General features: G+C 45.3%; 1 protein-coding gene across 1 annotated transcript in view; it reads left to right on the forward strand.

Annotated features, from left to right (window-relative positions):
* stom (stomatin) overlaps positions 1–12,368 on the forward strand; it is a 49,729-nt gene that overhangs the window by 7,033 nt on the left and 30,328 nt on the right. Inside the window, exons 2-3 of the mRNA XM_080211783.1 lie at positions 5,285–5,388; positions 7,252–7,324. Coding sequence (XP_080067909.1) covers positions 5,285–5,388; positions 7,252–7,324 — 177 coding nt within the window. The remainder of the gene's footprint in view (positions 1–5,284; positions 5,389–7,251; positions 7,325–12,368) is intronic.

Consider the following 12,368-nt stretch of genomic DNA (forward strand, 5'->3'; position numbering starts at 1 on the left):
CACGATGCCCAGCTGTGTGGTATCTTGCCCACCCTCAAATGCCTACTTTCATCTTTAGTGTAGCTTTCTTCTGAAGGAACAGCCTCCAGTTAACCTGCCTTTTCCTCTGATGGGCTGACACAGCCCCTCCTGTTAAGACCACAGGATATAAGAGCAGAATTAGGCCATTTGGCCCATTGAGTCTGCTCCACCATTCAATCATGGCTGATATGTTTTTCATCACCATTTTTCTGCTTTACCTGTAACCTTCGATGATCTTGTCAATCAAAGAACCTATTATCTCTGTCTTAAATACACTCAATAACCTGGCCTCCACAGCCTTCTGTGGCAATGAGTTCCATAGGTTCACCACCCTCTGGCTGAAGAAATTCCTCCTTATCTCGGTTCTAAAGGGTCGTCCCTTAACTCTGAGGCTGTGCCCGCTGATCCTAATCTCTCCTACTAACGAAAACATCTTCCCTATGTCCGCTCTATCCAGGCCTTTCAGTAGTCTGTAATGAGCTCCCCCTCCTTGTCCTTCTAAAGTCCATTGAGTACAGACCCAGAGTCCTCAAACTTCCTCATGTATCAGGCTTCTCATTCCCGGGATCATTCTCATCAAGTAGCTAACCTGTCCCCACCAATTTGACATTCTGTCATGACTCAGTGAGTCGTGCTCTTGCATCCTAAGTCGGAAGGTCATAGAGTCGGTGGGGTGGGGTGGGGGGGGGGGGGGGGGGGGGGTGCGGGGCGAGCGAGCGGTGGTAGGAGAGAGGGAGGGTAGTAGTAGTTGAGGTGCCTGTCTGCCCTCGAGTGGATGTACAGAATTCCATGGCACACCTTCTGGCGTCCTGGCCAATATTTATCCAGCAACCAAAATCAATAAACCGGATTATCTCGTTTGATGGAGTGCTGCATGTAAATTGTTTTCTACCTTTCTAACATTACAACAGTGACTGCATTTCGAAGGAATTGACTATAAAGCACTTTGTGTTCCTTAGCCAAGGCAGGTGCTTTATAAATGCAAGGCTCTACCTCTGCCACTTGCAGTTCTATATGTCCAACAAAGTGAAAGCTGTTTGAAGCTAAGACAATGCCGGTATCCTTCAGTGAGATTTTGAAAGTACTGTGTTTAATTAAAGGCTCCACAGTAGGTCTCAAAGGATGAGCTCTGCAGGGTTAATTATCAAGCTGAATATGCAGGGGATTGCTGTAACTAGTTGACATCATTAGCTGATTACAACGGAGCAGTTTATTGCGATATAAGGCTCATTTCCAAGTGTGGTGGGGAATCCTTGTTGTAATGATTGCCGTGCTGTCGCTAGAATTTCAGCAGAGTGTGCTCTGTGATGTCTTTGAACTGTCCACTTCGAACTGTGAGAAACATCAACAACCGTATCTTCACTTGTATTCCGGAGAGAGCATTTTTTTGCCTAGTTGGGATAAGTTGAGACGATGGGGTATATTTTCCAGTTCCACCTACCACGGGAATCATCACGGATGAGACAGAAAACTTGGCAAACTGCTTAAGGGCTCTGTTGATCTCGGGCAGGAGTTTCCAACCTTGAGGCGGGTGTGACTGGAAAATCTTGCCCAATTGAACTAAAATCGGACTTACTGCTTCAAGTTTTTCTTGGGTGGCACAGTGGTTAGCACAGCTGCCTCTCGGTGCCAGGAGCCCGATTTCAGTCATGGCCTCGGCTCACTGTCTGTGTGGAGTTTACACATTCTCCCTGTGCCTGTGTGGGTTTCCTCCCATAGCCCAAAGATGTGCGGATTAGGTTGACTGACCATGCTAAATTGACCCTTAGTGTCAGGGGAATTAGGGAAATACATGGGGTTACAAGGATAGGCCCTGGGTGGGATTGTTGTTGGTGCAGGCTCTATGGGCTGAATGTCCCCCTTCTGCACTGTAGGGATTCTATTCTTTGACGTATGGGGGAGGCAGATAGTGGGGTAATGCTTGTTTCAGTGGATCAGTGATCCTGAATCCCAGGCTAGTTTTGGGGGGACACAGGTTCAATTCCCACCACATCAACTGATGGGACATAAATTCAATTAATAAAAAATCTGGAGTCGAAAGCTAGTCGCAGAAATGGTGAGCATTGTCATTAAAAGCTCTTCAGTAATGTCCTTTTAGAGAAGGAAATCTGCCTTCCTTGCCTAGTCTGGCCTACATGTGTTTCCAGATTCAGAGTGATTGACTCTAAATCGTTCAGCAAGTTCGAGGGCAACAAAGTTCCCACAACACGTGAAAAATAAATGTTATTTCCTCGCACTCTTTTTCCCATAGTGTATTGGTACGAATATACCAAATCTCACAGCAGTTTAGTGTAAAAAGTACATCTTTATTGTGTTTGCTGATGTTAAGAGTTGCATATCCCCCTTTATTTACAAAGTGTGAAATCCACAACAGGTATCCTCCACTCACCTGATGAAGGAGCAGTGCTTCGAAAGCTCGTGATTTCAAATAAACCTGTTGGACTTTGACCTGGTGTTGTGAGATGTGTAACTGTGCCCATCCCAGCCCGACTCCGGCATTTCCACATCTTTATTCCCAAAGCTTTGTTGTAATGATAAAATAAAAAAAAGGAAGTGCTGGAAATACTCGGGAGGGGGAGCATCTGTGGAGGGAAAAGCTGAGTTGATGTTTCAGCTCAATGACCTTTCATCAGCTTGGAAGGTCTGATCAGGTCATTCACCTGGAGCTTTGGGGCATTGCAATCCCTGTGATAGTTATTCCCAAGGAGGATTTTGACCCAGCCGCAATGAAGGAACAGCAATTTTAGTTTGAAGTCAGGATGGGATGCAGCTTGGAGAGGAGCATACAGGTGGTGAGGTTTTCGTGTGGATGTTAGCTTTTCCTTCTAGATTGGAGCAGTTATGGGTTTGGAAGGTGCTGTCATAGAAACGAGAAACAGGAGTAGGCCTTTCAGCCCTTCGAGCCTGCCCTACCATTCATTTTGATCACAGCTGATCATCAAATTCAATATCCTGATCTTGAATTCCTCACCCCCAATATCCCTTGATCCCTTTAGCTGCAAGAACTTTTATATTTAATTTCTTCTTGTCGAAGGAGCCTTGGTGAGGTGCTGCCACGCGGCTTATGGATGATCCGCATTGCTGCTACCATGTGTCGGTGATAGAGGGAGTGAATGTTTAATGTAGTGAATGGGGTGCCAATCAAGTGAGCTGCTTTGCCTGGAATGTGTCCAGTTTCTGGAGCTGCACCAATCCAGGCAGGTGGAGAACATTCTATCAAATTCCTGATTTTTAAATTAAAGTTTTTAAGTTAAGTTTATTTATTAATGTCACAAGTAGGCTTACATTAACAGTGCAATGAAGTTACTGTGAAACTCCCCTAGTCGCCACACTCCAGCGCCTGTTCAGGTACACTGAGAGAGAATTTAGCATGGCCAATCCACCTAACCAGCACATCTTTCAGACTGTGGGAGGAAACCAGAGCGCTTGGAGGAAATCCACGCAGACATGGGGAGAATGTACAGGCTTCACACAGACAGTGACCCAAACTGGGTATTGAATCCAGATTGTTGGTGCTGAGACAGCAGTACTAACCGCTGCCATCATGCCACCCACGTGTCTTGTAGATAGCAGACAGGCTTAGGTGAGTCAAGAGGCAAGTTACTTTCTGCAAAATTCCCTTCTCTTGTTGCCAGTGTATTTATATGTCCAGTTCAATTTCTGGTCAAAGATAACCCACAGAATGTTGGTGCTGGTAATTTTGTTAAATGTCAAAGGAAGATGGTTAGATTCTCTCTTGTTGGAGAGGGTTACTGCCTGACATTTTCTAGCATGCATATTACCTGCCACTAATTGGGTGGCACAGCAACACAGTGGTTAGCACTGCTGCCTCACAGAGCCAGAGACCCGGGTTCAATTCCCGGCTTGGGTCACTGTCCATGGAGTTTGCACATTCCACTTGTGTATGTGTGGAATACCTCCTGGTGCTCCGGTTTCCTTTCATGGTCCAAAGTTGTGTGGGTTAGGCGGATTAGCCATGCTAGCACCAGGAGGATTAGCAGGGTAATCATGGGGTTATAGGGTCTGGTTGGGATTGTGGTCGGTGCAGACTCGATGGGCTGAATGACCGCCTACTGCACTGTGGGGACTCTATGATTCTAATCAGCCCAAGCTGATTTAATTAATATACAGGAGGTGAGTAGTTCCTGAAACTAATTGCTGCATACCAATATAATTTGTGCTTAAAACACTGCATCTGAGCAGCTTTTATACTTACCAGTTCTTGTGTTAAATAAAGTGAATAATTTATGAGGGACGGAGCAGATGTCTGCACAATAGAAGTAAATATGGGAGGTGCTCCCATTGTTGGACAGCAGCGGTTTTTCATTAAATAACTTTGCATTGTGTTGTCGGCTTCAGGTACTGAATGGCCAGGGCTGCAAAGATAGTTGGGTGTCATGTTAACACAATTCCCAGCATTAAAACTCTGAAACACAAGCTCGCTTACAGGAATTTAACATTTAACATTGTTCAATCGCATATCTAACCATAGCAATCAAATGCAGAAATTTAAACTGTCTATGATAATATTTTTCATAATGAGTTATAACCATAACCACCACCACCCCCCCAATTCCAAAGGGTTACGGGTTTAGTTGAAAAATGGTCAGCATTATTACCACTTTTACTATTTTGATGCATTGACCTGAATATAGTACATGAATAAACGATGTCAGGATATTTAATCTCTTGACTAGCTGCTTGGAACAATTCCTTCTCTAAGGACCCATCAGAATTCTGACTGCATATTAACGGGCATGGTGTTACACAAATGTTGTCAAGGGCTATCATGCGATCAGCACTAGAGGGAGATAGGGGTGTGGTCGCAAAGGGCTAGCACAGATGTGCTGAGTGGCCTTGTCAGGATGTAAGTCCAGAAGAGACATTGTAGCTCCCCCATTTGATGTTTGAAAGCCTCTGCCAAACCAATGCAGAAAGATTATTGGTAAAAGCAAAATATTGCGGATGCTGGAATCTGAAACAGAAAATGCAGGAGAATCCCAGCAGGTCTGACAGCAGCTGTGGAGAGAGAATAGAGCCAACGTTTCACGTCTGGATGATCTGATCACTTGGAATGTTCCCATTGATCTAAACGTTGGTGTTCCTTCCTCTGAAACAATAACGAGAGAAAGACTTTCCATCTTAAAACCACATTTTACCATTAGAATTTATTTTTACTGATAATTATTTATTGGTGCGTAGCTTCAAGTTCAGTCGCTCCCTTTTACAAAGTGGCATTCAACTCTGTTCTTTTTCTTTACAGATCAGTCCGATGCAAGTCTGGGATGTTGTGGCTGGGTCTTGGTTATCCTGTCCTATTTCTTCATGATTATCAGTTTCCCCCTGTCCATCTGGTTGTGCATAAAGGTAAGACTGTGCACACGCACACAAACATGCATGTGCACACTCGCTATAAAGATAAGACCACGTTCTCACACGCACACACTCCCACTATAAAGGTAAGGTCCAACTCTCTCATGTACACACTATAAAGGTGAGGTAATGCACATGCACACTCTTGCTATAAAGGTAAGACCACAAACACTCATGCGTACACACTCCCGCTATAAAGATAATGCCCTACTCTCGTGTTTGTGCACACTCCCGCTACAAAGGTAAGATCACACGCGCACAGACTCCAGCTATAAAGACAAGCCATTCTCTCACGTGCACATGCACTCTTGCTATAAAGGTAATGCTATGCACACACACACACTCTCGCTGTAAAGGAAAGGCCACAGTCTCACACATGCTCTCGCACTATAAAGGGAAGGTCACACACGCGCACACACTGTCACTATAAAGGTAAGGCTGTGCACACATGTACACACACAGCACATGCACTCTCGCTATAAAGGTAAGCCACACCTGCAGACACGCAGGCCCACGTGCCTTATAAAGTCAAAGCCGCACTCACATTAAGGAGCCAAACTGATTCAAAAGAGCAAACTTTATTGGCTGCTCTGCTTGGGAGGTTTGTTGCCTGCCACCCCCGATGATGCAATGGGTAATCCTTGGCCCCTGCTGATGAGCCCCTTCCTATAGCCGTGGCTTTAATATTGATTTTGTTTTTCATTGAAGCCAAGGATTGCATAACTCCAAGTTTCAAATTCTAAAGAGCAAAACAAAGTGGGAATAGCACCGGTGGATCCCTATTGTTCCAGTGTTTAGATAATTCTGATGAATGCAGCTCCCTCTATATGGGTTTAGATAGCTTTGTGTGTGAACAGGGCAATAGAGAGTGAGTATTATCTACCATAACCAGCTGGGACCGGGCATTCAGCAAGATACACCACTCACGTCTGATCTCTTCTAAATCATCAAACAGCCCTTTCCTAATGTGGAGAATATTGCTGTGCTGTGGCCAAAATGCCCTTATCTTAGTCTTGCAGACCAAGAGATTGGAATGGATCGCTCCTGATGGAACAAATTAGTGCTGGCCTCTCAGAAATTGCTCTGCATTTTGTCTTGCCGTGAGTCTGGCGGCTGGGGTTGGTGAAAGAGAGATGGTGGAAGGAGATTTCTGTTCAAAATGAAGTTTGTTTTTGGAGATGGCGACTGCCGTCCAAGTTCTGTGCTCTATAGAAGCAGCTTGGTTGCCAAGCAACAGCCACATTCAAGTTGCGAATGAACATTCTGCACGAAGATGAGGACTAGTGTCAACCGCAGAATGAGCAATGACTTGGCTGAAAGTTGTACAGTGTTTGGGACTGGCAACTCCATCTCTGGCAGAGTTGTAAAATCAGTCATGCTCCACTCAAAAGGTATCCTTTGCAGTTACTTTGAGGTCCATTCACGTGGGGAATGTTTTCCCATTTTGGATACTTGGCAGCTTATTTATTTCCTACACCACTATTGCCGGGTTAAATGTGAAAGAGTGCCTTCTGCCCTCGTGACATTGCCCCACCAGACATCGTAATAGCACCATAATGATTCTCTCCCCCCACTCTAGTGAGCTTCTAATTGAGATTCTTTACAACCCACCCCCTGGCGAAATGGTTACTGACTCATTCACATAAGTGGAGAGTGATCTGGACTGAGTTTTGGCTAAAATAGTGACAGTTAGCTTTGCCTCCCTGACAAGTCAAACCAACCCACGGCGACAGGAAGTTATTCTTAAAGTGGTGGGTTTTTTTTGTTGTTGAGCAATCACCATTTAATTAGGACATGGCATCCTGTAGTATCTGTATGGAAACCAAATGGGATCTTTCTTTTCCTTCTTTGTCACAGATTGTCAAGGAGTATGAGCGAGCTATCATATTTCGACTTGGTCGCATCCTAGCAGGCGGAGCCAAAGGGCCAGGTAAGGACCAAGGGAAGTTAAACACCAGTCCATTTCTCTAAGCTACCTGATATGAGTCAGTACTTTTGAGTTCTCGGTCCACTCTTTACAGAATCCTTCTTTTAAAAGCCAGTAGTCATTCCATTTAAATCCTCTTTGTGCATGTCCTTCCCATTGTCATGAATTTTGGTTCTGTTTCCATATCAACAACTAATAGCCTAGAATGGAGATCCTATAGGCAAATGTTTGTTTATTTATCAATCATGAAAGATGGTGGGTAGTGCAGCCGACTGAATTTCTGAAGGTTCTTTGCTTGGCGTAGAATGGCTGCAGCACAGAAGGAGGCCATTTGGCCCGTTGTGTCTGTGCAGCTCTTCTGTGAGAGCATCTCAGATAATTCCCCACTATCCCTGGAAATGGTTTCTGTTCAAGCGCTTATGCAGTTTGCTTTTGAAAGGCCTGATTGAATCTGTCTCCACCACGCAATGTCGGGCAGTGTGTCCTGGATCAGTTTAAAGTTTACTTATTTGTATCACAAGACTTACATTAACACTGCAGCGAAGTTACTGTGAAAATCCCCTAGTTGCCACACTCCAGCACCTGTTCGGGTCAATGCACCTAACCAGCATGTCTTTCGGACCGTGGGAGGAAACCGGAACTCACGGAGGAAACCCATGCAGACAAGGGGAGAATGTGCAGATTCTACACAGATGGTGACCCAAGACATGAATTGAACCTGGGTCCCTGACACTGTGAAACAGCAGTGCTAACCACTGTGCCATCCTAGCCCCTCACTTTTTTTTAAAAAAACAATTTTCCTCATGTCATCCTTGGTTAAACTAGAGTCCTCTGATTTTTGACCCTTCAGCGGTGAGATCAGTTTCTCTCTATCAATGTCGCCCATACGCCTCCAAACTACCCATTGAACTGAACTTCATTCCTGGAACCATTCTCGCAAATATTTTCTCCACCCATTTGAAAGCCTTTGCTTGTATATTTAATAAAATAAATTGCACCCACGGTGCTTGACTTCCCAACAAGCACCTCTACTTTTAACATTTTTAACCTTGCTTTTGAACCCTCCTCAATCATCATTAATATTTCTGTAGTCTCCTCTGGCTCTACAATCCTCAGATCCCCGTGTATTCTAACTCTGGCCTCTTGAGCATTGTCGATTTTAATAATTCCACCATTGGCAGTTGTGCCTTCAGCTGCCATGGCCTTAAAAACTCTGGAATTTCTGGAATATCCCACCTCCCCACCCAAGAGCCTCCTCTATATTTCTCGCTCTCCTCCCGTTAAAAATCTACCCTTTTGATTGCCTGCCCTATTGGGAGTTGTGTAATGTAGCTTGGCAGCAATTGTGGCTTAATAGTGTTCCTGTGAAACACTTTGGAATGTTTTGCCATGTTAACAATGCAATATGAATGCAGGCTGTTACTCATTGACATCTGTGGATGATGCCACAGAAGGTTAGTGTGTGGAGTCTGCGTGTTCTCCCTGTGTCTTGTGGGTTTCCTCCCGTAGTCCAAAGATTTGCAAGTTAGGTTGATTGGCCATGCTAAATTACCCCTTCGTGTCAGAGGGATCAGCAGGATAAATACTTGGTTTACAGGGATAGGGTCTGATTGGAATTGTCATTGGTGCAGACCTGATGGACCAAAAGGCCTCCTTCCACACTATAGGGATTCTATAATCTGTCTTGAGAATTTAAAACTGCCAATTCAAATAAGCATAGGAACCCTACAGTGCACCGGGAGGCCATTCAGCCCATCGAGCCTGAATCCACCCAGATTCTATCCCCGTAACCCCTATTAATCCCCCTGACCCTAATGGGCAATTTAGCATGACCAATCAACCTAACCCGCACACCTTTGGACTGTGGGAGGAAACCGGAGCATCCAGAGGAAACCCAGGCAGACACGGGGTCTGTGTGCAAACTCCACACAGACGCTGACCCAAGGCTGGAATTGAGCCCATGTCCCTGGCACTGTGAGGCAGCAGTGCTAACCACTGTGTAAAGGTTACATGGCTATGCAGGAATGCCTTCTGCACCAATTGAAATTTACAGTGTTATGATTGTGAAACAAATGTGACAGTGCTTTTTAAAAAATACGTGCCCTCTTCTCTCGAGGCACCGATGCACACTGGGGTCTGGTTCCACATGCACTGTCTGCCAGGCCTCAGCAGACCTAAGTGGCCATTCTTGAATTCCTCATGCTGTTGCTTTCTCTGCTATTCAGATGTGGGCAATCCCATGACGGTGTGCGGTGGAATTGGGACCAACGTTTAAAAAAACGATATTCACCCCAATCAGTGTTTGTTATCTGGAGGTAGTGGGGGGGGGGAGCTTCTAAACACTTCCGTTCCTTCACCCCCTTCCAGGTCAGGGAGGGTGTTGCTGCTTTCTGCTCCTGCCTTATTAAAATGAAAGAGGCAACATGTCACGAGAGGCATGGGAGGAGTTTTTGTTTGTGATCCAAGGAACGGTCTGTGTCATTTGACAGTGTTGGTCTGAATGTTGTACTTCTCTCTTTTTCTTTCGGTCTCTGTTCTTGTCTCCTCCTCTGGAGGCTGCGTGTTGGCAGTCAGTACTTGCTTCACACTGACTAATGGGAATGCCTGATTTTAGTCCTGTTTTCCAGCACCCTCTCACTTCATTACACTTCTATTCCCTTCTCCCCCAACATAAACATGTGAAATTTTACAAGGAACATCAGAGGCGTTGCTGGGATTTGGAAAAGCTATGAGGGTGCATAACCCATTATTGTTTTTCCTATCTGCCTCTGGACATATATACCTCTGCTCCCTTTACCAGTCTCTCTACTCCCTGGTGACCGACGACCATTAGGATGATTTTGCCACACACTCGCAATGATGCTGTGCGTTTTGGGGGTGAGTTAAAAATCAGATCTTCCTTGTTGCACAACCCCATCTCCTGATTACTCGTCTCTGAAGTGTGGGGGATTACCAGAAATCTGGGGGAGGTTAGGTCGGGAAGAAAGTTCCACTGTTAATAGTGGAAGACAGGAACCAATCCTGATTATTGTTTTCACTCCTCCACTGAGTGGGATTCAAATAATACAGCTGATGTACATCTCATAAAGCCTGTGCACACACTATCTGAAGTCAGTGTGTGTGTAAGATGTTGCCTTTGTTCTGGCTTTCAGTGTAATTTGATATTTTGGATATGTCAGTGGATTTAGTTCAATGCAGAACAAAAAGCTGCTGTTTTAATTCCGCACTGTTAAACTGCGCACCTGCGACTGCCTCTTGGAACGCAGCCAGAGTATTTTATTTTTCTGGCAGTCCTGATTTTGGCTGTGTTATCTTGTGTCTGGTCTCAACGAGATCCACAGGGTTACTTTGTAAATATAAGCTCAGGAAATGGATCAGGTGAAAAGGGTCCTTCGTTTAAATGTCATTAGATCTTAAATGGTCTTTGGGTGGGATTTCAGCCCTCCCCCTGTGACGTGGCCATTGGCCACCGATAGATTTTTCTGGTCCTGTCCGTTTGTACAGCATTTTGTGTGGCTTGCCTGTCCTGTGCAGGAGAACCCGTCATAGGGGAGGGAAGGACGGGCCAGAAGACCCTGCTGGGGGTGGAAGAGGGAAAGAGTGTAAAATCCTGCCCTTAGTACTGTGGAGAAATACATAGTGGACAGGACAGAAACGGTCACCTGCTTTGTGCAAGTATCTACACTCCACATGAGCGCCCTCCCACCCTGCATCATCATCTCACTATCAGCATTTCTTTCTAATTCTTTCTCCCCTGTGTACTGATCTAGCTTTCTTTTAAATGCATCTAACTCATTGTCTTGGTGACTCTTGTGTGGTAACGCGTTCCTTGATCTCACTACATGACCAAAGGAGTTTCTCGTGAACTCCTTTATTGGATGTGTTAGTGACTATCCTGTGATCTTTAGTTGCTATTTTCTGAGTTCATTTTTTTCCGTTCATTCGTGGGACATGGGTGTCGCTGGCTGGCCAGCAATTATTTACCATCCCTAGTTGCCCTTGAGAAGGTGGTGGTGAGCTGCTTTCTTGAATTGCTGCTGTCCACATGCTGTGTGGGTTGACCTACAATGCCGATGGGGAGGGAGTTCCAGGATTTTGACCCTGCCCGATTGAGAAGGAACAGTGATTTATTTCCAAGTCGGGTCAGTGGCTTGGAGGGGAACATGCAGGGAGTGGTGTCTTTCTACATGGAAGTGGTCATGGATTTGGAAGGTACTGTCTAAGAACCTTTGGTGAATTGCTGCAGTGCATCTTGTAGATAGTACACACTGCTCCTACTGAGCATCAGTGGTGGAGGGAGTGGATGTTTGCAGATGTGGTGCCAATCAAGCAGGCTGCTTTGTCCTGAATGGTGTCAAGCTTCTTGAGTGTTCTTGGAGCTGCACCCATCCAGGCACGTGGGGAGTATTTCATTACATTCCTGACTTGTGCTTTGTAGATGATGGATAGGTTCTGGGGAATCAGGAGGTGAGTAACTCACGCAGTATTCCTAGCCTCTGACCTGCTCTTGTAGCCACTGTGTTTATGTGGTGAGCCCAGTTGACTTTTTTGGTCAGTGATAACCCCAAGACGGTTGATAGTGGGGGATTCAGCGATGGTGCCACCATTGAACATCAAGGGACGATGATTAGAGTGTCTCTTATTAGTGATGGTCATTGCCTGGCATTTGCGTGGCGCGAATGCTACTTGCTACTTGTCCAGATCTTGTTGCATTTTCCCTCTCCAGTTCCGTTGATGCAATTCAATGCTGTGCTTGGGTGACAATTCCATTTACACTGAAACCTTTCTTACCGCTGAGCTAGAATATTGGTGTGTTTTTCTAATGTGGGGCAGACATTTGATGGTATAACTTGTACAAGGTCAGACAAGTAAAGCTTCACTGCAGCATCAGATGGTCGCAGCATTGGCGCAGGCCATTCCACCCATTGTGTCAGTGCTGGTTGTTGAGCCCAGGAGGCTGTAAAATCTAAGTAATATTCCTTGTTATGACTGAAAAAGCCCAAGCAGTGGGTTTCGGTGCTAACTCATCAAAATTAGCACCCAGCTG

The sequence above is a fragment of the Carcharhinus amblyrhynchos genome, chromosome 25 (genome assembly GCF_965287045.1).
Source record: "Carcharhinus amblyrhynchos chromosome 25, sCarAmb.v2.hapA, whole genome shotgun sequence".
NCBI lineage: Eukaryota > Metazoa > Chordata > Chondrichthyes > Carcharhiniformes > Carcharhinidae > Carcharhinus > Carcharhinus amblyrhynchos.